This window comes from Coloeus monedula, assembly GCF_965178545.1.
Source record: "Coloeus monedula genome assembly, chromosome: 4".
NCBI lineage: Eukaryota > Metazoa > Chordata > Aves > Passeriformes > Corvidae > Coloeus > Coloeus monedula.
In genome coordinates this window covers 23,661,975-23,686,516 of record NC_138784.1, presented here as the reverse complement: position 1 = coordinate 23,686,516, position 24,542 = coordinate 23,661,975, and the positions used below count along the sequence as shown (strand labels likewise).

At 42.3% G+C, this 24,542-nt stretch overlaps 1 protein-coding gene across 1 annotated transcript; it reads right to left on the bottom strand.

The window, feature by feature from the left end:
* Positions 1 to 1,270: 1,270 nt before the first annotated feature.
* Positions 1,271 to 24,176, bottom strand: ISX (intestine specific homeobox; the record flags this gene model as incomplete). Its single annotated transcript, XM_082281180.1, has 5 exons — positions 1,271 to 1,507; positions 2,184 to 2,300; positions 6,167 to 6,318; positions 16,102 to 16,344; positions 24,005 to 24,176. The coding sequence occupies 5 exons, from the start codon at positions 24,174 to 24,176 to the stop codon at positions 1,271 to 1,273; spliced, it is 921 nt and encodes a 306-aa protein (XP_082137306.1).
* Positions 24,177 to 24,542: the final 366 nt, after the last annotated feature.

Genomic DNA, 24,542 nt, shown 5'->3' with positions numbered 1-24,542 from the left:
TGTGATCACTTTTTCTTCTTGAAAGCAAGCTCAAAGTCCTTAATTTGAGAGTGTGTATATGTGTGTGTGGGTACAATGCAGTCATCTCAAGTCGCATGAGGTGAACACCACGAGTAATTTGTGTTGATTTTAATCAGTTAGGTGTTTAGGCTCTTTGCTGGAGCTGAAGTTTAGCGCTGTACCTGACCTGACTGTCCTTCAGATAAGATGCCAGGGATGAAGATGATAGAGAGTTCAGATCCAAGCAGGTATGAGAAAAAGGTCTTGTGGAAGACCTGTAAGAGCACAGATATGGTACATACAGTGCAGACATCAGTGGAAGCAGGATTGGACCCTGAATAAGCAGGGAAGAGAAAAGCACCATATGTTGGAAGGGGATGAGTATTATGTAAATAATAAGAATAGAGACATTTAGTATAATGGGCAGGCCAATTTAATTATTTATCTACAATTAAACTAAACTGTGGGGTCATATCATCCTATTAGGCCTAGCAGATTAAACTCAGGCTGTCTCTTTTTGTTATTGTTTCTGAGGGAGTTTTGGAGCTTTCTTAATTTAGGTCAAAAAATGAGAGGCTTCCTCATAAGCATTTTAATTAACCAGCTGAAGAATTCTCTTGCCCCCAGAGACTTGTGGTACCAATCCAGAGCTCAGACTGTCGTATTTCAGCTCAGATTGTGTTTGTGTCCCTTTATTCAAGTCAAAAATACAAACAGCAAATCAACACCCCCTCCACCCCCCCAGTGACTACTTGGAAAAAAGTATCTTCAAAGTTTGATTTTTGACCTGTGTTCTTTGCAGCACGCCAGTACATGAAGACCAGAATGTATGAGGAAAGTGACCCAAACCTGGAGAGAAAAGCACTTTTGGCTGGACCTTAGGCCTGTGCACGCTTTATCCCAGGCATCTTTCTTGCCCCAAGGCATCAATGCAATAGGGTCATCCAACGTCTCATGGCTGAGTAAAATCCCAGTCCTTTTGCAGAGCTGCTTGGTGCACTGTCCCGCTGGGGAGAGGCTCTCGGTTGAAGGGTTGGGTTTCCACGGAGCGTGCTGCTCCTCAGGGAGACGAGGAGGTCCTTTCTGATCCTTGGCTCTTCCCACATCCACTGGGCTGCAGCAACTCCTGGCAGCACTTGTCCAGCATGGTGATCTTGCACCACTGCCACCCATCATCCCAGGCTTGTTCGAGGAGAGGAATTGCACACCTCCATGGAGGGCATGGGGAGAAAGGCATCCCCCAAAGCCCCCCACTGCCCCGTGTCCTCCTCTATGAGGAGCTGGCGCACATACTGCTCCTTTCCAACTTGGGGGGTAGTGTCGACACGTAAGAGGGGAGGACATTGAAGAGCAAGTATGGTTTTGGGAAGGGCAGCAGCTCCACGTGGTGGGGAGCGAAGGAGAGCATGCTGGGCAGCCAGGCAGTTGTCAGCTGTCCTTGCAGTGGTGAGCAGTATCCCACGGCAGGAAAGGAAACAGAGAGCTTTCTTGGCATCAAGCTAGGAGCCTTTCAGGAATAAAAGTGTAGTCTCAGGTGAATCAATATGGACTTCTACTTACATAAAATTTACAATCAACCTTATTTGTTTCCCCGGTGCTCAGTAATTTAGAAGAAAAGTTTAGAAAAACAGACCTCCTAAAACCCAGTGGTGTGTTGTCACCCAGGACACAAAACAAAATACCCGTTTTTCTAGCCATGAAAAAACTCTTGTCAGGGAAATAGCCTGTGTGGCAGCCTAAATAATAACAGGCCTGGACTGCTAAAGTGTAGGCCAAGGGCAAAAAGTGCTGGTCAGCCTAACCAAATCTGGATGTTGTAAAGAGATATTGTCTGTAAAGGAACAGGGCTTTGTGGCTGCAAATGTCTTTTTTGCAGGAAATTTCTGATGATAAAGACATTCTGAATCAAAGTATGATTTGCAGGGAAGTGACTTAGAAGCAAAATGGGGAAGGACCACTCTACAGGAGACACCTCACAGAATACTTACAAACAGGTTTAATTCTATGAAGAAATGTGTTATTTGATCAGATTTGCTGGGATTTCTTGTCATCATATTGCCATTTCTGTCTTTTCCAGAACTCCTTCTCTGTGATAGTCCCATGGGATTACTGGTGAAGTAATTACCTGGTGAAGGATAGCTGTCACCCCCTCAGTGGCTTTATACAAAGTGTCCAATACTCACTGTGATATTTGACTTGGGAAGAGGAATGAAATCAACTTCTGTCAGATGCTGAAGACCACCAAAGTTGCCACATTTTTCATGTTTCCTCCACTTTGCTCGCTGATTTTGGAACCAGATCTGGACAAAGGTAAGAAAGAAAAGGTACAGAAATTAACAGAATGTGAAGGAGGAACTTCTCACAGCCAACTACTTTCCCTAAACTCTGAGCATCAGAAAACACTGACCTCCAGCTCAGCAGAACCAGGGGCCAAATCTAAAATAAGCCACTGGGTATGACAGAGCACTTTGCACACTTTGCATAGCATATGGGATCTCTGGACTACCATGACAGCCTGCTTTCTATTGTGGCTCACAGAAGAAATAAGATCACCCTGTTCAAGGGAAGACAGGGTGAAACCTGAAGGTTTTCCAGTGCTCTCTGGGGAAAGCAGATCCTTCTGTGGTCAAAGCTGTGCAGTGGTCAGCGCACACAGCATTCTGTTTTCCCTAAAAGGTGTTACATGTCATGACAGAACTCTTTCACCCTGTTTCCAAGTGAATACACTGAGAAAAGATCCACCTAGATGTTTTGCTGGGCTGCAATGAAAGTGTGTCACCAGTGGAGATGTAGTAACAGGGTTCTGCCTATATTTAGCTGATAGCACTTGGAAATTCACATAAGGGACCTAAGTGAAAGATCCAAGGGGATCACTCAGCAGTCTGAGTATGTTGTCTGCCATCTCTTTTGCACTGGAAAACAGACAACTAATTTTCTCAGGGGAGTTCCTTTCATCTGTCAGCTGATTTGACCAATCTGCCTTCTGGCAGAGGCATAAATGTATTTATTGTGCAGCTGCAGTTGTGCATCTTGCTGCATCGCTGTGAAAAGTCAAAGCCGCCTTCAATTGTAGTTTCTAGCTTGCTAAGGGGCTTGCTGTTTGAATGTAATCAAGTGGTTCACACGAACACAAAGTGTTAGTTATTGAAGCCAGGTGCTACTGGAAGTAAATACGTATGTATTTTAAGCCAAATAATGAGTAGCTCAATTATTTCTGCATCTCTCACCCAGGAAGTAATGGGAATGTCAGGAGCCCTTTGCTATACTGCTGATAGTTAGAAGTATCTGAGGTTACTGACAGTTTTGTTTATCTGGGTTTGCATGTGTTTGGAAACTGCTTAGTCTGTATGAACTTCTCTATTCCCTTTCTATCATGCAGGAGTTATATGGTGAAACTGCACCATGTAACACTCACAAAGTGATAGAGGGCAAAGGGGGCACTCAAGCCAGCATTCAGTCTCTGAAGTGCTCCTAAAATCTGCACATGGGATAAAGTTCTCACTTCATGGACATACTATTTAAAATAAAGACAAAGATTTTAGCACTTCTCAGACCAAACTGCTCTATTTTGCCCAACCAGCTCTCCAGCACCCTTACATCTAAAATGATTTCTCAATTCCCACCATGAGTTCCTTTTATTGTGTTTTAAACCTATTCCCCATGCTCTGTCTACCACAGATATCATACCTTTATCAACCAAATGCATAGAATCATAGAACCATAGACTAGTCTTGGTTGGAATGCATCTTTTGAAGAAGATCTAGTTCCAACCCCTCTGCTGTGGGCAGGGACATCTTTCACTAGACCAGGTTGCTCAAAGCACCATTCAACCTGACTTTGAACACTTCCAATGATGGGACACCCACAAGTTCTCCAGGCAACCTGTTCCAGTGTCTTGCCATTCTCACCATAAAGAATTTCTTATACACAAAGTAAATCTACCTTCTTTCAGTTTAAAACTGTCACTAATAATCTCACCATAAAAAGATGAGTTTGGCAGCGTCTATTTTCATAAACCAGTGTTAATAAGCATTAAGTATGTTATCTTTTTTTTAAAACTCTCCATTAACAGAGTAAATACTCCTTTTCACAGTTTTGCCAAAAATCAGTGTTTGTCTGACAGGCCAGTCATTACCTGGTTGTCCTGTTTACCCTTTAAATATTAACACAACATTAGATTTCTTCAAGGCCCCAGGAATGGCATGTCTCTCATGCTCCAGAACTGATTAAATATCAACACTGATGAACCAAACTGCTTCTCAAGCAGCTTTTTAAGAACCACTGGAGGTAAGTTACTGAGATGTGTAGATTCAAAAATATCTATCTGTAGCAGCTGCTGTTCAACATTATCCTTATGGACGGTGTTGCCACCTTACCTATTTCCAAGCATAAAGCCAAAATTATGACTGAACATCTTTGCTATTTATGCATTATCCTTGACAGTCCTACTGTTTCTATAAAGAAACATATCAATATAATTGATCACTTTGAGTTTTGTTTTTTTTCTTAATTGACTTCTATTGAGTTTTTGATCCTTAATTTTTCTGACCAAAGCTTTGGTCCACATCCTCCTGCTTTGCTCATTCATTTTTTATAATTTCTTGTTTTTAATGTTTACTCATCCAGGCTTCGTAATTTTTTCTGTATAACACATGCAGTTATACAACTTTATCTATCCACTTAAGCTGTTTGACAGCAATCATACCTTTTTTTCTTGATTGGAGGACACAGGATTTTTCACAATTATAAAGGGCTTCATTTGGTGACCCCAACGGTTGTTCATTTACTTTTTCCCCAGTTACACTCTATTTCTGAGGTGATTTGACTTACACAAAGTTTTCGTTTTGTCAAAACTATCATTTCAAAGTAGCAAGTACACATGGAAATTCTCTGCATGCTATTTGATTTATGTGTGACAAATGCAGTCAGTCAAAATTATAAGTTGTAACTTGAACCTAAGTTACTGCTAATTTTTAGTTCTGTGGCTAATTTCCCTTTATCAGCCAGGATGAGGTCAAACACAGAATTTCCTGTGTCATGTATAACACTGTCTGAATTGGGAATTTGCCATCTGCACTTCATACATGAGGGACTTTTTATTTTTACTTCTTTCATTTACATCTCAGATTGATGTTTCCCATAACAACTCATTTTTATTTTTCCCCATACAGATTATAAACAATTTTTTTTAAACAGAAAAATGCCCTGTTCTTTGATGCGATTCATTGCTCTGTGGAGAACACTGACTGGCATCCCAGCTTGTGTTTTATGCCATTGGAAATGCATTGTTGGTGCATTGGTATTTCTAGTGGGCATATTGTGGCGTTGCAGGTCTAATTCTCCCTGTCACCTAATGATGAAGCAACATCATCATGGCTAGTCAATAGTCCCAGGCATGTCAGAGTTAATAAACTGCTCTGGGTTGAACTTTGATTGTTAGTGAGGGATATATGCAAAGAAGTACAACAATGACTATAGCATTGAGGCAAGTGCAGAAACTGCCTCATGCAGAAATCATCACTACAGTGCCTGGTAGACAACACCAAATGAGAGAGTGGTATGTATATTTTAATGTAGCAGATTTCATATGCAGTAATCATTTGGGGTCAATTTTTAGCTCAGTCAGCAACATTACATTACAACTGGGGGAAACTGGATTAGTTTTGGTGCACTGAAATTACAGCCAGGGCATTTATAGCCTGTGATATCAAAATACAGAATTGCTAAGAAGCACTTCTATTTTGGCAACTATTTTCACTTTTTTTGAGACCCTGTGGAAGATGGATGTGGATGACAGTTTGTACTGGATGAATATTAGCCTATAAACAGTTGATAAATGATTAATAAATATTTTTGTAAATGGCTGCTCTGTCACTACAGAGTCCAACAGGTTGCTCATAACCATCTGTAACTGCTATTTGCTATGCATTTAGTACGTTTAGAGCTCCTGTTAACCCTTTGATTAATTCCATTTGGTTAGTCACAGCTGGGTGACAAATACTTCTTTCCTTATTTGTAAAAGCTATTGCTGTACTGGCCTCGTCTGTAGGGTAAGAGAGAGGTCATGTATCTCATTAGCATTGTCACCCAGGCATGAACTATTAAGAATGCACGCCAAATAATGAATGAATTGCAGTGAAGATAGCCTTTTGGAGACACACTGTACCTGAACTCTGGCTTCTGGGAGGTTTATCTTTGCTGCCAGTTGATTGCGAATGTGGATATCCGGGTAGTGAGTCACTCGGAAAATTTTCTCCAGTTCCTGGAGCTGCTCAGCTGTGAATGTTGTCCGGATTCTTCGTTTCCCTTTCCTCTCAGCTGTGAAAACAAAGAAAGATGTATTATTTTTTACAGGAAAAGGCTACATGACCACAAGAAGATTCAGAGAAGCAGCAATTTCTGTAAATTGCTCTGCAGTTGGGATGGCATCTACAACACCTTCTAGACATGTACTTATCATAGGTGACTGGGTCCTAACCTAGCAGAGAATGTGAACAAACTCCTTTATCATCAAAGAAAAGAGTCAAAAGTGTCCATTTGCACTGCTAATTCCATGGATCCACTGCACGTCAACAGCTACAACCCCCTACATATTTTAACCACACTAGCCCTGCAATGAGTTTGTCACCAAAGTGACCCCTGACTGACTGCTGCTCTCTTCCCATACCATTCCTACAGCAGCAGGGATAGCCAGGAGTTTAACTCTACAGTTGAAAAGAGAAGGCATTTTTCTGACCGTACCATTGTGGTGTGGGAACTTTCTAAACAAGCCTAACCTAAAGAACTTAACCTTAAGAATAAGGCCTTGCAGCCCATGGGGAAATTTTAGGTGCTGTGAATTCCTAAGGAGACTCCTAGACTGCTCCATTTCTTCACCTGTTGTGGTGTGAGCACAAAAAGTACCTCTTCAACACTCCTATAGTGTTTTGAAAATGCCCTTCTACGCCATGGTATTTTATTAGATCATGAACTCTGTATAGCACTTGGCACAAGTTAGAATAAGGTCTTGGTTGCTCTGAAATTATGCTGAAGGTCTTGCAAGGAGGAAGAAAAAGCAGCTGCAGAATGTGGAGCTCAGCCTCGTCCCAAAGCTGGAATCTTCTCTGATGCACAAATGGAGTATCTTCCAGCTGACATTGAATGACCAGCACAAGAAGCCATGCCCCAAGCATTGTGAGTCACAGGGTTTTTTCTATTGAGCTCGGAAAACTGCATCTGATAGGTGCATAAAAATTCTAATACTATTTTAGTGACTGTGATGAGCTTGCTACTCAATGACCTGAAGTAATCATCAATGAAACCATGTTGTTAGAGAAAATTGCTATTCTGAATAGCTGCTTTTGGTCTTCCATGGTCTGATGACAACTAACAATTCATACTACGTAACTAGAGGCATACTCTTTCTGATGGGAACAATAAACCAAACAAGGTTAGCTCAGCCCCTCAAAGAGACTTGGTACCTTTTCCCCTTTTTATTGTTCAGCCATTAGCATCCTTCGGAGGGCTAAAAAAGTGAAAAGGTAACTAAACACCTAGGCCAATATAAACTGGGCTCTGTGCCAACCAGAAAATAACATTTTTCATTCTGTAATCAAAACCTCATTGTGACTCTGTTGACACAGAAAATAAGGATTAAAATATTCTGTTCATCAACTTGGTAGGAAGGAGCCTGGGACACGACACCACTGCAAACATTTCATCTTTTCTAAACCTTTTGGGGACTTTGAAAGGAAAGCAGTTATGCAAGAATAACCGAGGAGTGCCATTTATCATAAACACTGTCAATACTACCATGTCTCAGAAACACCCTAATAAAGGTGATGTCCAACACAATTAAATCAGTATCATTAGACTTTCTACCAGCCTATCAAAGTGCTACTCATTAAACCGCAGCATTGGCTTCAGACTCAAGAGAAAAATGTTATTTCCACTGAATCTCACTGGCACTACTGGGGCAGAGATTTGAAATGAGAAATATTTGTGTGGGTTTATGCTGAAGGTAGGAACGGGCACCTTCTCCTAAGAAGCCCTGATTACGTGTTCTTGAACCTTCTCAAAAGATGACTGTAAGGGGCGTTTATTGCTATATGCAAGAAAAGGGAGGTATCAGTGCTTACAGTAGGAATCTCAGGACACTACATCCCCTGTAGATATGATAGGGTTCCCAGTTCATAATGCTGTTTCTTGTTTGGGGAATTTTCACCTCACACTTACTATGGCTTACTATATTCTGTCCTGCTGGCACCAGAGAAACGTCCAGGACTAGAGAGCATGGCTTCAGAGAGAACAGGCACATGAGTTTCTGGTATCTCATACCAGCTTCTTGGGTATGAAAATGACCCAGATAACTTGGTGATGAGCAAAAGAAACTCCCTATCAGTTCACTCTTAATTGTCCACATTTTTCCTTCTGGAAAGGTGAACTGTTTTATTGACAAGACTCTTATGTAAGGGGAGGGTCTGCACAGTGCTCAGAATTATCAATCCTACTGAAACCATACTTTTCAAAGCTGAAACTCATCAGATTGAACAAGATACAGTAATGTGAGGTCAGTTACAGGCCAGTAGAGACTGAAGGACAAACTTTGATTTCGACTAGATATGAAATTAAATTGCTAACAAAATAGACTCCTATGAACAAATCAAGGCTTTTGCCAGCAGGAAATCTAGAAAAGTGTGTCTTTTTCTATAAGTAATCAGTAATTCTATTTTTAATTTTTTACAAAACTATCAAGAAATGCAAAAAATCTGTGAGTCTGTGTTAACATTTTGTCTTGCAAGATGAAACTTTTTCTGAGTGTAGCTTTGATAGTTCCCTTTGCCTTGGGACTCAGCTTAGAGATGCCACAGCAAACAACAGCATTCAGAAATACAGTCTAATAAAGAATGTGGGTGGAAGATATAAGACTAGGAAGTGTTGGAAGTGTAACTTTGGCTTTTCAAATGTGGCTCTAGAATCTCTGGGGAAATAAGACTCTGTCTGAGTTTCCTGAGCTATTTTTTATGTAAAAGCTGGGGATATTCAAGTGTGCTTTTATGCTTTGTGAAAGTCATTTGCAGGTTAGCTGACTGCTGAAGCCAAGCCTGAAAATACAAGGCAGCTAAATATGTCATCATTTTCAGATGCTTAGAGATACAGCTGTCTATACATTGCCTTACTGTTGACATTGGGAAGGCCAGATTCTCCATGCTGATAAAGCAATATAGCTCCTTTAAATTCAGTATCAGACTCATTTGTCCTCTGCAGGTCTGCTTTATTACTAGGTCAGACTTGGAGCAAGTTGAAACGTATGAACTTTGTAGAAATAGAGTTTCTTCTTGAAGGTGCACAGTGGGAGGATGAGATCAATGACTAAAAGTTGCAGCAAGGAAAATTCTGGTTACGTAATAAGTAAAAAATGTTTTCATCATGAGGGTAGTCTGATGTGGGCCAGGAGAGGCTGCGAAGGCTCAGACCTTGAAGATACTCTGAACTTGACTGGACAAAAGCCTAAGCCACCTGATTTAAGCTCGCCCTGCTTAGATTTGGGGTTGGACAAGACAGTCTCCAGAGGCCTCTTACAACTTATTTTTTAATATGTAATCTCTGACCTCCAAATAGCCACATAAAGTAAAGCCCCCCCATCATTCCTTCCCTAAAAAGTAAGGGAACTTAAGGCATTAAGCACAGCTCAAAGCATCTGATTTGCTATTGCTTATATCCACAATTTTAGCTCAGCATATTGCAGCTTATTTCCACTGCCCAGTATAACACAGTTTCAAGATATTAGAGGTATGAGCAAATCAATACTGATGACTACTGCTTGTAAAGGTTTGTTACTTTTGCAGTTTGTTAAGTAAAACTGTACAGCTGCCATAATGCCATACTTGAGGCAAATTTCTTCTGGACTACATTTTGTAGTAGGCAAATAGCCTATGGTACAACTTGCACTGCTGTTTCTTAGCTGCATATCTGAACCAGCTAGAATAATACTGCCTCAGGGAGATCTCTACAACTGCATCCCCCATTTGCACTTACCCCTAGGTAAGTAGCAGCTAGGACTGTATCAAGCCTAGCTGGGCCATACACTGGAGGGACAATGAGTTAAAAACACAGGAGAAGGGCTGGAAATCAGCCCTAGCAAATTATTGGCCTTGAGGTAGGTAATCGAGGTAGATGAAAATTTGTGGGGTCAGTTTATCTTGCTGCAATCTTCGTTGTCATTTCTGGACAGACACCTTCTCACAGTATGAGGCAGCCAGATCCAAAGATTCTGCTGCTTCTTTGACAAGGAGAAAGCAGTTACATAAGCAAACAAGTGGTTTTAGCTATATATTCTCAGAAATTCACTTTTCTCTGTGTAACAAAGTTGACTGTATCATTTGTTGCTACGAAAGAAACTCAGGTGTGTTGAATAGAGCTTCATTATATCTGGTTCTGTTTTCTCCTTTTTCACCTTTCCCAGAGAAGTTCCTCTCTCTTCTCTGTAATTCAGATATGTGGATCTCCCAGCCAGCTGCTTCTCGTGGCTTTTCTGAATGCTGTTTTCTTCTGGTGACATTCTGCTCATGGCAGAGAGCCTCATAGCAAAAACCTCCAGTTATTACAGAGTGCTGATGGAATCAGGACAAAATGTGCTCGTCTGTATACAGATGTGTGCCCATGGCTGCCCTTCTCCTAGCTGAAGAGGTGTCTCATGGCTTTCAAAAGAGCTTGCGCTGCAATATTTAGGCATGAGTATTGCAGTGCGGCTAATCTTTATTAAAGCGGTTTTTCAGCCTTTGTTAAGAAGGACTGGCATAGCCAGAGAGACTGATCCTAACTGGATAGGTACAATATGCTTCAGACAGAGCCTCCTGCTAGTGAAACACAGCATTTAGCACCCAGCTGCTGCCTGTTCAGGCATTGCCAAAGTTAATTCAGAGAAGCACAACTTGAACTTTTAAAGTCTTGACCTCCTCCCTTCAGTCCAAAACTCCTTGACATAGAGTTGATTCCACCCTGGCACTGAGTGCGGTGCCTAATCACCTGAAAGCAAGACTGACATGCAGAGAGGTACAGACTTCAGGGGGTGTGAGCAGGAATGCTAAAAATACCAGGCTAGAAACATGTTTAAGCAGGCTGTACAGTGGTGGTCAGGGAGTTTCTTAGTCTGCTTGTCAGAGGAGCTGGCAAGGAGTAGACGGTAGGTATGAAATCATTCATGCGGACAGTTTGTTGTGGAGGATCGTGCTCACCATCAACCTGAGCCCCTGGTGAATTTAACCTTTCCTGTCTGCCTGCAAAGTAATGACAGTGTTTACAAATGCTGCTGCCTGAAATGCTGGTGTGCATAGTTCTGGCACAACCAGTGGTCAGCAGAATATCTGAAGGCTGAAGCAAAATATCAGGTCTGTACCTAGGCCAAAGGGCCTGCACCTTCACAAGCTCCTTCAGACCAATGTGGATTTGGGGTAGATGCCTGTGTAGGCTCCCCATGCAGCTGAATCTCAAACTTGACACTTGACCCATTCATTTCAGTCAATGTTTAGCCATAGTCAAACCTTACCTTAAAAGAAGTGGCCAAAAGCCTAAACCAATAATGGTTCTCATCAAAGAAAACAGGTTCCCCACCACTCTCCCCACACTCTCTGGTCCAACACCCTTGTGAGAAACCAGCCATTTGCCACAGGGAGAAAGCTGAGCTTATTGCAGGTTGCACAGATAGCCTGCTTTCTTCTTAATTCCTGCTCTTTGTGGTTATTTGTACCTGCGAACATCTAGACACCAAACAGGAAAGTTTATTTACACCCCTGCCTCTGCTGTTTCCCCTTTAAGTGTAAAGGGCTTGCTAATACAGCAGGTAGAAGACTTGCCCTCAATTTCAAAGAACACTAATTAACAGTACCATATCCTGGGGATGTAATGAAAAGTTCTAGGACAATTTAGGAGAAGCCAATAAATACTCATTAAGACCTTTGAAATAAACTTATCATGATGTGCCATCAGTTTTACAAGTGGTCACATTACACAGATTTGACGAGCATGAACAAATTAACCTCTGGGTCCTGTGCAATATACCCTTTGGATCCAAAATTCCCAGGAAAGAAGGGGCTGCTTGAGGAAAGCATTAAATGTTAGCATTTGCTTTAAATAAATAAAACCCGAAACCCATGAAGAAACAATACAAAAGGAATTTATGATAGTCCCCAGCTGCTGACAGCTTTGCTTTATTCAGTGTTTACTTGTACCAGTGAGACTTCTATGTGAATGGAGTCTGAAGGATGAGAGTAAAGGATTCAGGTTTTGTGCCTTTCATTTAATATCCAGGGTGTCATTATAAACAGCCAGTCTTCAAAGAGGGAGGAAAAAAAAGAATCAGCCTTCAAAAATACCTCAAGTAAACCCACCAAAACAAGGTCAATGATCTGGGGCATTTCCAAGTGTATGTAGAGGAACACTGCACCGTAGAGACACAGGGCTGCGGGGACTATTCACACAGATAAACAGAAGGCTGGTAAGATAGCTAATGGCAGCCAAATTATATATATATAGGCATTTAATTTTTTTCTCCCGCTTTTTCTTTTCATTTAAAATTGTTTCCTTTTGTTCTGCAGGACAATGGGATGCTTGTGCCCTTTCTCACAGTCCCATTAGCATATTCTGGGCAGCCGATATTTATCTGGGATTGTGATTACACAGGGCTTCATTGTCTCTTGGGTGTTTCAAAAATGCATTAAGATAAGTCAGCATATTAGGGAAAAGACTGTTCTGTGAGACACAAACCATGCTGTTTCACAGGGGTTTGACCATATTGTTCACAAATGAACAGTACAAGTGAATTTATGACTTCAGAGAAAACATAAACACTTAAGCTGAAGATGTCTGCAACTGGCATGCAGAGGGGACATGACTTATACTGGAATTCCTCCAGAACTGAGATTATCTCTGTACTTTCTGTTGTCTTTATGATAATTGCCACCAGAACTCATCAATATGCTTTGGGATCACAGATAGTATCATAACAATGAAACAATTAGATTAATAGAAATGTCTCTGAACTCCCAGTCAGCAATGCGCAGAGAATTTCTGCTATGGAAATACTTGGGTGATGTTGACTCATTAGGGCAGCCTCCTCTACAGTGAATAATGAAGACATGAGCTGCAGGAAATAACACGAACCCATGAACCACCTGTGGATCACAGCCTGAACCTTTCAGTTTCTGGTGAAATTAGGAGCCAGCTCTGTTTATTGCAGCACAATCTGTGCTGTCCTTGAATTATTGCCCAGAGAAGAAATCCCACAAGACTGGAAATCCACCAGTGTCCATAGGTGATCTTTCCCAAGAATCCAGGTTTTCTGAAAAGGTTCTGCTGAGCTTTTCATGCAGAAGGCCACAGGTGAAAGCCCACAACATTCAGAATGAAGGCACCCAAATTCAAATATGGGCTTAGCAAAACTAAATGCCAGTGTCAGCATGTCTCTAGCATATGAGGGCTCTTCCTTTTTTTGCTTACAATGCAGTCTCTAAGTTCAAAGTACAAGAGGCATTGCTTCCTGCAAGTGGTTTGTGATAAGGGCATAAATCTATTTAGCTTCAATGACACTGCATTTCTAAACCGCTTAGTGGCAGAAGCCATTTTGTAGGAAAAGAAAAATTTTAGGGAATTGTTACAGGGTTTCCTGGAAATATGCTCCAAATTCATACTCAGGGTCACAGTCAGGGTGCTCTTGCTATCTCAGACCACCTGCCCATGAAAGAGGCTGTTGTCATAGCCTACTCCTCACCTTTCTCCACCTATACAAAATAGCACCAAAGCCCAGCCCTCCTGCCTGCAAGGTGATTGTATAGCACTCCTGATTTCTTCTGTTCTGTGACAACTAAACAGATATGTATGTCTAGATGAGTCAGAAATTATGAACATGTTTTACATCGATAGAGCTGTGCTGAGACAGAGAGATGAGGGAATGCCCTGCCAAGGGCTTCTGATGTCTTTCACATCAGAAAGGTCTCCTGCTCCTGAGGCTGGTGCTGCTCCTCTGAGTGCTTGTAGGCATTGTTGGTGTGAGGGAGGTCCTGGGGTTACCTCCATGGATACACTAGGGGCATTTGGCACTGCCCAGCTGCCTTCTCAGAGGACCCGTAACTGACCTGTAGCTGCCATGCCAAAAGCATGTCTGGGGCACCCCAGAGTCAAAAGGTGTGTAAACACAAGTTAATATGCTATCAGCTTGAGCTGTAAGGACTACAGACTGCTTCCAGGGATGCTGCAGTCTACCATCCCTGCAGGTGCTGCTGCTGACTTTGTCTGGGAAAGGTGATACCTGCCACTGCCAGAGGAAGGAGAAAAAGAGCTGCCAGCTCTTCCCCCCTAATGCAAAGTGGAAGGAGGAGGCTGAAACTTAAGATACAGGAAAGTATTTTAAACCCAGGCCTACAGCTCTCTGCAAGGAATGCCATAGTGCATGAACGGGATCCGAAACGTCATTGTTTGCACACCACAGGGAAAACGTCAATCCAATGCTTTAGGATCCTCCCTCCTTCTTCAGCCAGTTTGTATCAAAGGCTTGGCAACTGCAGGAACCAGTAGCCTAGAAAATGGCAGATCATTAAACCTCTGCTTGGCTTCAAAACCTCACTGCCACCAGGGAACAGAGGGATTTTGTTTAAAATGCGTTTAAAATACACGTTGCCATTGAAAGGGGCTGTTCATCTTGGCTCAGTTTTGTGCAGATAATTACATGCTTCCTCCCCTGCTTTACTGATGAGGCTGGTACCCACCACAGAGCTGGTCAATGAGGCTAAGTGCCAAGTCAGGACAGCTACCTCCCAGCTCTGGTGTGATCCTCCTGGCTGGGGACTTTCTCATGTGTGAATATTCTACTTTTATACTCAGAGGCAACTCCAAGTGCCAGATACATACAGCCCTGGCTCTTCTGTGAAGAGGCAACATGATTTAGTCCTGCTGTCATGAGCTGTGTGCAGCTTACAGGGTAAAGGAAGGCTAAAATTTCCAGTTATCTTACAAGGCTTCTCCCTGCATCAAGACTGATGGCTGTCTTGTGCAGGAGGAGAAGGTGACAGCAGCTTGTCACAAGATTCATGTATACCATAGCAACAGTGGCAGAAACAAGGATTTTCTTTCAAACGTATTTCACAGAAAGAGTTGCTTCTCCTGCCAGCTTGCAGAGTATGGAGCAAGGATGATGTGTGGCTCTCAGGAAAGCCAGCTGAGAAACCCTGCATCTGCCACTTTCAATGGACTTAAATGAAAGGCCTTCTTTTTCCTGGAGTAAATAATAACAAACTGTTAAAAAACCACCTTTCTGCTGCTGCTGAAAACCTGTTTTCTGGAGTGTAGTATGAATGTCTGCATTTACTCTTCCTCAAACTCAAAGAACTTTGAGGAATTTTTGTCACATGCTGCTAATTAATTGCCATCCATCTGTTAGGAACTTGTCTTGTTCAGGTACCATGTATCCTGCTTAGCCTAAAGTCTCTGTAAAACATATTGGAAAAGGATATTTGTATTGTCCTGTGCTTTGGCTAAGAGATAGACCGCTGTTTACCAGTGCTCACAGCTGATTAAATTAGCAGATACACCAACATGGTCAGGATTGAAAATTGTGCTTGACACATCCTGCCAGATCTACTGCATGTCAACAGTTTGCCTGTGTGCATGCTGATGACCTCTTCATCACCTGTACAGTGGGTCCAAGGTGTACAGAACACACTGAGCTGACTCGGCTTATTCACCAGCCTCTCTCCCCATGTTGTGCAATGCACATTTTCCAGGAAATGAGCATTGCACAACGTTGGCAGTGAGGCTCAGAAGATGGTAACTCCTCACAGCCCAAGCAGGAGGGCAATAAACACTCAAAAGCAGTCCCTAGCACTAACATTGGTAGAGTTGGTAGGATTGAGCTGGAACTTTAGCTCAAATAGTGGCTCTTCAGTCTTTTGATGGCAAGAATGAAGAACCGTCTCTGTGACTCATCCAGGAGCTATGACCATCTACTGTGACTCAGCCAGTGGAAACATTCATGATGTCTGCTGCTTGGTATTGCCATGTGCGTAACTGTAAGATAGCAGTTGTGTTTTGGGGCATTGAAGGGGAAAGTGTGGATATAGAGGCACTCACCATGAAGTGGATGGTCCACTGGTAAACCACATAGCTGATCTTCGTCTTCCTCATGTTTTCTTTTGCCTTCCAGATGTTCACGTGCCATGTCCTCACCCAGGAGGGACACTGGGCTGGCAGTAGGTCTTCTGCAGTGAGCTGCCTGCACTCTCCTTGCTCTGGCCGCGGGTGTAGCACATGTAGTGGGAAGAAGCATTTTGGCTGAACGTAAGTCACAGTCAGACTGACTCCTGCTGCTGGAATCTGTGAAGGACACAGCGCAAGACAGCTTTGAATAAAGCAACCACCATTCAGCACACCTTCCAGTTGGCGTGAAAAAAGTGGTCTGGATACTCTACCATTCAAACCTGATCATATTTAAAATGGCCCTAATCCTTCTGTGCTGTACTTCAATGCCAAGATTACTCCATGTTGCAGACACAGGATCTCGGTGAATTTGACCCCCAAATCTAGCCTGTTCTCTACTTCCTTCCACCTTAAAACTTTTAATGGTCCTTACGAGAGATTTTTGAAAAAGGACTGTAGAAATAAGGAGGCATAACCAAAAGATCAAGAAATCTCAGCTTCCCTGTCAGTATCCAAATTAGTGGCTGCCTTTTCTGAAGAACTCGGAAGCAGAGTAGATATTGAGCTGCCCTGAAAATCTGTCAGCAAGATCGCCATGGAATTTGCTGGATGCCAAATGCTTTTAAAAGTCTGGTCCTTTCTTAAATGTCCCTGTAGGTATACATCTACCCTAAAGGAAAATGGGCCAATGAATAGGCTAAAGGTCAGCGTCTTCCCCATTTCAGGTCCATCTGTCCTTTCTTCTCCATCTGGGCTGCCTGCTGCTCTGATTTAGGCATTGGACAATTCTAAAGGCAGCCTTTGCCCAGGCTGTCAACATTTCCCATCTGCCTTTGTGACAGGTGATGCTGGTGATATCTAGGAAGGTACTGACTGCCAACTCATCTTGGTGAAATCACCTGCATGCTCTTGTTGACAGGACTAACAGGAGAAGCGTGTGTTGGCCTGTCTAAGTGCAGCTTAGATTTGAGAATGGACATTATAAACAATCTCTAAGGTAACCTCAGCAGCAACCAGTGATGACATGTGCTAGGACACCTGACCCCAAGTGCTGAGGAAACTGGCCCCAGAAGCCACAATCTTTCTTCAGCCATGGTGTTGCCTTATCACTAACACCATTACCTCATTGTACAGCAGGGGCACCACAAAGGTCTTCCAGATGAGTTCTCTACCCTCAGGAATGCAGTATGAGTTCTTACTCCTCGTTATAAATGTAAGCAGACCTTGCAAAGCCAAGCACTGAAATATAACATGCTGGGAGGCCTCAAGGTTTAAGTCAGTGGGCTGTCTTTGGCTGTTAGCATCCCAAGAGAGTGACAAAAAATCCCCCACTCTCCACCTCCCTTTTCTGTATTAAAGCCTTGCCATAAACCCTCATGCTGAATGCTTGATGTGCTGCTTTTGGTAGGTGCAATCAAAGCTCAGCTGACTCTTCGGAGACAAGACATCTGTGTCTGTGCTGCTTTAATGGCAAACCTAGAATTTGCTCTAGTTCTCCTCCCTGCCTGGATTTCTTTGCTTGGAAAGCCAGAGAAAGAGGCAACACATAAACACAATGAGCCCATTGAGGAATTTAGGTTTCATGGTTTGCATGACCCGGGAGCAAATACGACAGTACCGGTTTGTCTGCTATTACTGCCCAAGACCATTAAAATCCTAATGTAATAATGGACTGCACTCCTGAGCAGTCTCTCACATCTAGGCTCTGAGGTTTGCTGCACCTGTGGCTGCTTCCCCTCTCCCCTCTCATATCTAAATGGCAGCAGGTGTGAACCACTACAGGCTGTACTGGAAGAAACTCCACTTTTAAATATACATTTTACATATATATATATATATATATACACATATATATGTATACATATACATATATATATTATATACGTGCATTGTCACATCTGGCATTGGCAAAACATCTAACTTCTTAGACTTGTTAGAGATTTATTTTCTCAAACAAACAAGTTCTATTTGAAAGCAGCTTTGGAGCAATGATAATTGTAACATCTGAAGACAAAATACCCAATTCTGATTCTGCCCTAAGAGCCCACATAATAGGGATTTTAAAGAGGGTTGACATTTACATCAAGAAAACGAAGTTATAAGAGCTCCAAAAATTAGCCAAAATCTCATTTCAATAAAGGATAATTGTTCAAATGTTACCTATTTAAATTATCACCTTTCCTTGAGTAACCTTCTAAACACAATTACATGTGTCCAGTCATGTGGACCTTAAAAACCTGGCCCACCTCTGCGTTTGAGGCACATTGTGCAAAACGGGACTCATTTTATTCCTTTAGTATCAACTAACTTTGAGTTTTCTGGTGAGAAAACAGGTGAGGTTTTGAATAATATTTGTGGGATAAAGGAGAAGGACAGACCTGGGAATGGTCACTAGCATGAGGCAGGGTTCAATAACAGATGATCAGAGGATATCAGTACTGGCATAGGTTCTTAGCCCAGGATTTCTATGTCAGCTCCCATCCTTAAATTAAGGACTAGTTGCACTCCTTTGCTAGATGTGATGGTGTGAAAATTAATATATTACAGAAGTGATGATGCTTATATCCTACAGTAATTAAAAATATAAGGGTACCTAAGCAAGGTGCTCTTATGGGGAATGATTAAAGCTTTCTAAGAATGACATTAGCATTTTCTATATTATAGAAGACTTTTCAGATGTCTTTATCCTTTATATACAACTTTCCTCCCCAAAATTTTTCCCTGAGATGCTCACATACCTCAGTGATGAGCACAATTTATGTATGAGCACAGATTACAGACTTAAGTAGAAAGAACAGGGAGGAAATGGATCCTAGGCAGATGGGAAACTGCCAGTGTCTCAGTGAACTGGTGAAAAGGAGTGGGAGGATTAGTTGTTTGAGATCAAAGAAATATAAACCTTAAAGAGAGGCTGAATTAATCAAGACATTTTTCTGGAGGATAAGATTGAATACTTGATGATACTGAGTTTACAGCACATAGCTGAGAGTTATGAGCCCCAGTCCTGTTTGCATTGCAACCTTCTCTGGTGTTTATTGTTCTGACCGAGTAAAGAGACTGTCTGAAGTGGTTGCTCTTTAGGCCAGCTTGAATATTTTTGATACACATTCATGTGACTCCAGCAGGGAGCTCTGAAAAATACCCATGAACTGGCATGGGGCAAAACTTCCTCCAGGGAATGTAGTTTTCTTTTCTTTTTTTTTTCCCCAGGGAAGGCAACAACATTTCAGCCTAGCAGAACATGAGATAATTGTTACTGTCATGCACAGAAATTACTTTGACTTGTGGCTCAAAATGGTCTTTTTGTCTTGACTTTCAGTTGCATAGGAAAGGATGGACAATTTCAGGCAAGATAGCAGTGTTTCACTTTGAAAGCAAGAGGTTATTTCAGATGACCTGAGTTCCATTTAAGCCTTGTTGTGTAATCACTGGAGAGATACAGACCTGTGGAGGCAAAAGGTTTATGATTTTAGGGTCTTGCTAAGGCTGTGAACAGGGAAGAGTCTATCACTGAGAAATGAAAGCATCTTCCTATTTTGTTGTTTTTCTCTTTCTTCTACATATTTTTCTTTCTTTCCTTTTTTTTTTTTTTTGCCTTCTAGGTGTATTGTTTTGCCTTGTAATAGGTGGGGTGAATTGGTTTTACTGGCCAGATGGTATCTGTTCAGTTAGATTCCTTCAGTTTGTTTCCTCTTTAGTGATAAAGCTGGGTGGAGTGTTGCTAAAGGTGAACAATCACCATATTGACATTTGTGTGTGAAGTGGTGGTTGTATTCCTATTAATTTGCATATCCTTAACATGATGAACATAACACAGGCAGAATGACAAAATTACCATATCTGTTACTGCCCTCACTATTAATTTCCCAGGTGTAACACTCTCATCCCAAGCTCTCCCTGACTTGATAAAGGATCTCCTGTTGGTGAAACCTCACTGGCAGAAACCAGGGGAGTAATGAACAATCATTTCAGATGTAATTTCAAGCACACTGAAATCAGGCTCCCAGGAATTTAAGGGTTTTTTTTTTTTCTGAAATAGACCTGATATTCTTCTGTGTTTTAAATGAAAGAGCTGGCACAAGGGAGGAGATCAGCACTCACTGGGTGTTTGTGTTCCTTACAAAGGCCATGGCTACCCTTTCTAGGCATTGTGACAAAAGGATGAGAGGAAAAGCACGGACTGCAAACTAAAATGCCTCCTTGTTCATTATTTGTTTTTTAATTTGGCTAAGAGCCTTTCAAAGATTGCAGCAGGCTTCAACAACTGCAGCTCCAGGCCCTCTAGCAGTTGTGTTTGTGCAGTGAACTCCCCCATGGCTAACAATGCAACTGGGAAGCCAAATGCTTCAGAGAAGACTGCACACTCCTTATTCCAAGTCCCACTGGAATTACACTCACAAAAACACATGAACTTCGGAGTCAGGCCCAGAGGTCTCCCCATACATGATCAAGTCCTGCCCCAGCTTTCTGTGAGAGGCTTACACTGTACATCACAACATCCTTTTTGTCAGAGGCTCAGAATAATTTGTTAGAAGCAACTTCTAGAAGTCATCTGGTCCAGCACCCATGGGTTTTCTTGGGAATCTTGATTTGCACCTCTCATTCAGAATCCTAGGTTGGAAAAGACCTTTAAAATCAACCAGTCCAAACTTTAGACCACCAAGTCCAACCATTTCTGTCATTCTGCATCTTCTGCTCCCCTGGTCCTATCCATCTCCTCAGCTCAGAATGACTAGATTTAAACTCCAGGACAAGTGTGATCTTGGTACTGAGACTGTCTACATCAGATGATAATTTTTGGCCTCAGTATTTAACTTACGGTAGCCATGAGTATGTATGTGGTGCCACATGGATCTTCCTGACTCTCATATGAATCATGGCTTTGCTCAGATACATACTCTATGGGATTGTGGGGAATGTTATTAAAATCCATAGTAAGATATAACTAAGCCCTGACCTGTAGTACGTCCTTCTTTGCTGCTGAACTGTTATGAAAAAGCAACCGGATTTGTATAGTTTTCTGGAATTTCCAGCCAGTTCCCTAGCTCATTTCAGTTCCCTGACCTTGGCCAGCACTGAGCCATAAGAGATGTGGCTGATTATTTACACAACTTTTTTAATGCCAGTGTTATATAGCATGAAGCTGAACAACTTAGATGAAATACAGCAATTATCCCAAGATGTACAGCACAGGGTACTGCACTTGTGAAATAAATATAACTTATCTGAATAAATTACAGTTCTGCTCGGAAAGCAAAGGGTAATAAACTTAGGTATCACATTCTTAGGTAAGAAACAAGTAGTGAAAAAGTTTTGTTTTCATTCTTTTTTTAAACATCCTTGATCAATTACAAAAACAACGTACAACATTCTGGAAGATTTCTACAGCTTTCCTGTTTTCCTACTTCCAGTAACAGTTAAGTGAATCTTCACATGTATATACTCTTTTCATTAGTTAATATTTTACATTGCCTTAAGTTTATGAATCCAGCCTTGCTTTCTAGCAGGGGAGAGAAGAATCACTATATTCTCTTGCTACAGCTGCAATCTCTCTCTGGCTAGGTGGTGAAGCAAAGCCAAAGGCAAGGCCTGGTGGTTCTGCCTGCATTGCATTCAAGATGAAAAACTGGCTGTATGCTCAGGTGGAGCAACTTGGGGTGAGGCTGCACTGGCAGTGCAGCAGTGCAGTCCCAGGAACCCACCATGTCCTGCCATGTAGATTTGTCAGACCCTTGTGCTTGCAGTGGCCAAGACAGATTTAGCCAAGATACACAGAGAAACTGGGCTTCAACATACTGATTGTGAAAAAGACTCAATATAAAAAAGTCCTGTCTCTGTTCCCAGAGAAGACTCTCATGTTGTTAAAATGCAGTTCTAAGGCCCATGTTATGAACAAGCACCAACTGAATTTTCAGTGGTGTTATTTGTCTCACTTTGGATCCAGTGGCACAAAGTGACTGCCATGGACCTTCAGGAAAGGACTTTCAGCTCACAGAACAACACTGCCAGAGCTCACAGCAGCATTTCTCCCCCTTCACATCCTGGCACCTGTGCTCCTTCGGCACATGTGCCCCACTGCACCTGCACCAGAATCAGCCATGTCCTTGTCCACCCTTACAAACTACCAAGCTCTTGCTGCTTTCAGGACTGGTTGTCCAGTTCCAGTTTGCAAAAGCAGCTTAAGGAAACCTCCAAATGCTGTAGTCCTCCAATAGGACAAGGGGTGAAACAGGCAAGCAATGCTTGCCAAAGCCTTCACCAACCTTGTTTTATCTTCGAAACAGCTTTTTCTTTGAGCAGGAAGCTGTACCTCCAGATGACCTCGAGAGGTCCCCCCAAACCTCATCCTATGGTTGTGGGGAAAATCAGCAGAATGCTCTCCCCCCCATACACAGGTTTCCACAGAAAGCTGCAGTTACTGGCACAAAGGCAGCAGTGGTATATTCAGCCCCAAAGCTGTGAGATGAGTGGTCAGGAGACAAGTTATCCTGTGTCACACATGAACAAAAAGAAGTCCAAATCCTGTGCAAAGCATGACTGAGAGGCAGTGTTAGGGGCCTTGAGTCCAACCCCAGTGACTAATGTTACACTAGTGAGCAGTTTCCCTCACCACTTGTGTCTTGTTTGCTTTCCAGTCCAGATCGGTATCCAGTTTGGACATAAAAAGAGATGAAACTACACAGATAGGCAATGGTTTCTTGGACTGCCAGGTTTTTGGAAAAAGACTCTCTCCCTTACTGATAGGTGGTTCATCCAGTGTCCTGGGAAACGGGGTCCTGATCCATGAAACGATCTCTCTATATTACGAAAAATAAAGAGTAGCATTAAGCTTTGTTGAAAGCAGATGAGTGAGAGATGAGTGAAAATTTTGTGTCAAAATTACAGGTAATTTTTTGTTTAAGTGAATCTGCTTGTATACATAAAGCATCTCTTTTTCATGGAAGATGCAGATTGAAAAAGAAAAAGAAATACAATATCCAGAAAACACTGGACATTGTTCTTTGTGTCACGAAAGAAGGAGACAATTTCTGTGAGGGTAAAAGTCCAGTCAAGGCCAGAGTAACTAAACTGTGAAAACTGAAGTCAAAAAGTCTAATGCACTTGCTGGTTTGCTAAGATCAACGCCATGCAAGTTTTCTACTAGCTGTTTTTATTTAGTTCATGAAAGAACCTAGTGTCCATGATGATAAGAAGAAATTATTAAACATATATACCTCCTCTTTTCTTATACCAGCAATTGAGTTCTAACACTCCTACAGGTACCATTACCCTGACAGACCATTTCTGCGGCTTGAGGGTGAGTGGTCAAATTTATCAGAAAAGGGTGCTGATATGAGGTTTGGCTGTAATTCCAGACAACAGTCAACTCTTGATATAAGTGAAACTCCAAAGATTTTGTTAGAGTTGCAACAGTCTTAGGCTCACTTCCTGCATCTCAATACCTGTCCTTCTTATGACGGGCATTTATTTCTCATTTCCCCCCGCCAGATAACAAGAATATTGTTTTTTAAAGGGAAAGGTGCTGTATTTTTTACAATAAGCACTCCTCACTGGAGAGAGCTACCTGAAATAACTTTTCAGGTTCCACACTCACGTCTCCAATGACATTGAGGCTTCGCAATGTACAAAACCCCAGAGTCCCGTCTACTGCGAGGTTGAAAGCAAATTATTTTTAAAATATTATTTCTGTATACATAATGAATGATTTGTACATGATAAGGGAAATCCCAGATTCCTACAAAAGTTAAAGAATAAAAATTCTACATAATTAAACCTGACAGCTTTAGGGATCAAAAAGAAAAGAGCATTTTCATTAAGTGTTACAACTGGTACTTACCAAAGGCCACTGGTGACCCTGCTTTTAGGGACAGAGGTCTCTCAGCGTAGCTACTTCTGTTCCCGGCTTCACTGTTCGGGGCAGTGCTGGCAGAGGGTTTCTTTAAGATTTCCTCAATGGAAAAGGACAGGCTGGGCTTCCTCTGTCCAGCACATACCCGGGGGTCCATCATATTCCTGCCAAAGTGGCCGTGGGTCCTGTCCTGTCGTGCTGCCCTGGGTCTCGGTGCACCCCGAGGCACATGCAGCTGGGATGGTGCGTGTGTCTCCCCACCCATGCCCGGGTGACCCGCGGGAGCGCTGGGAGGAGAAACAAAGGCGACCCGCAACTCAGCACACACGCCTGCTCTTGGCTGCTGATCAGCTTGGGACCAAGACCTGCGCTCCCTGGGTCTGGGGAAAACAGTGTTAGAAGTGGGGGTTGAAAGTCTTACCAACCCCACCCACTGCTGAGCATTCCCCCCGCCTCTTGGATTTACGGAGCTCTGAACAATTGTATGGCCATTCCAGGAGGAGGTGCACTACTTGTAGACCCAGGA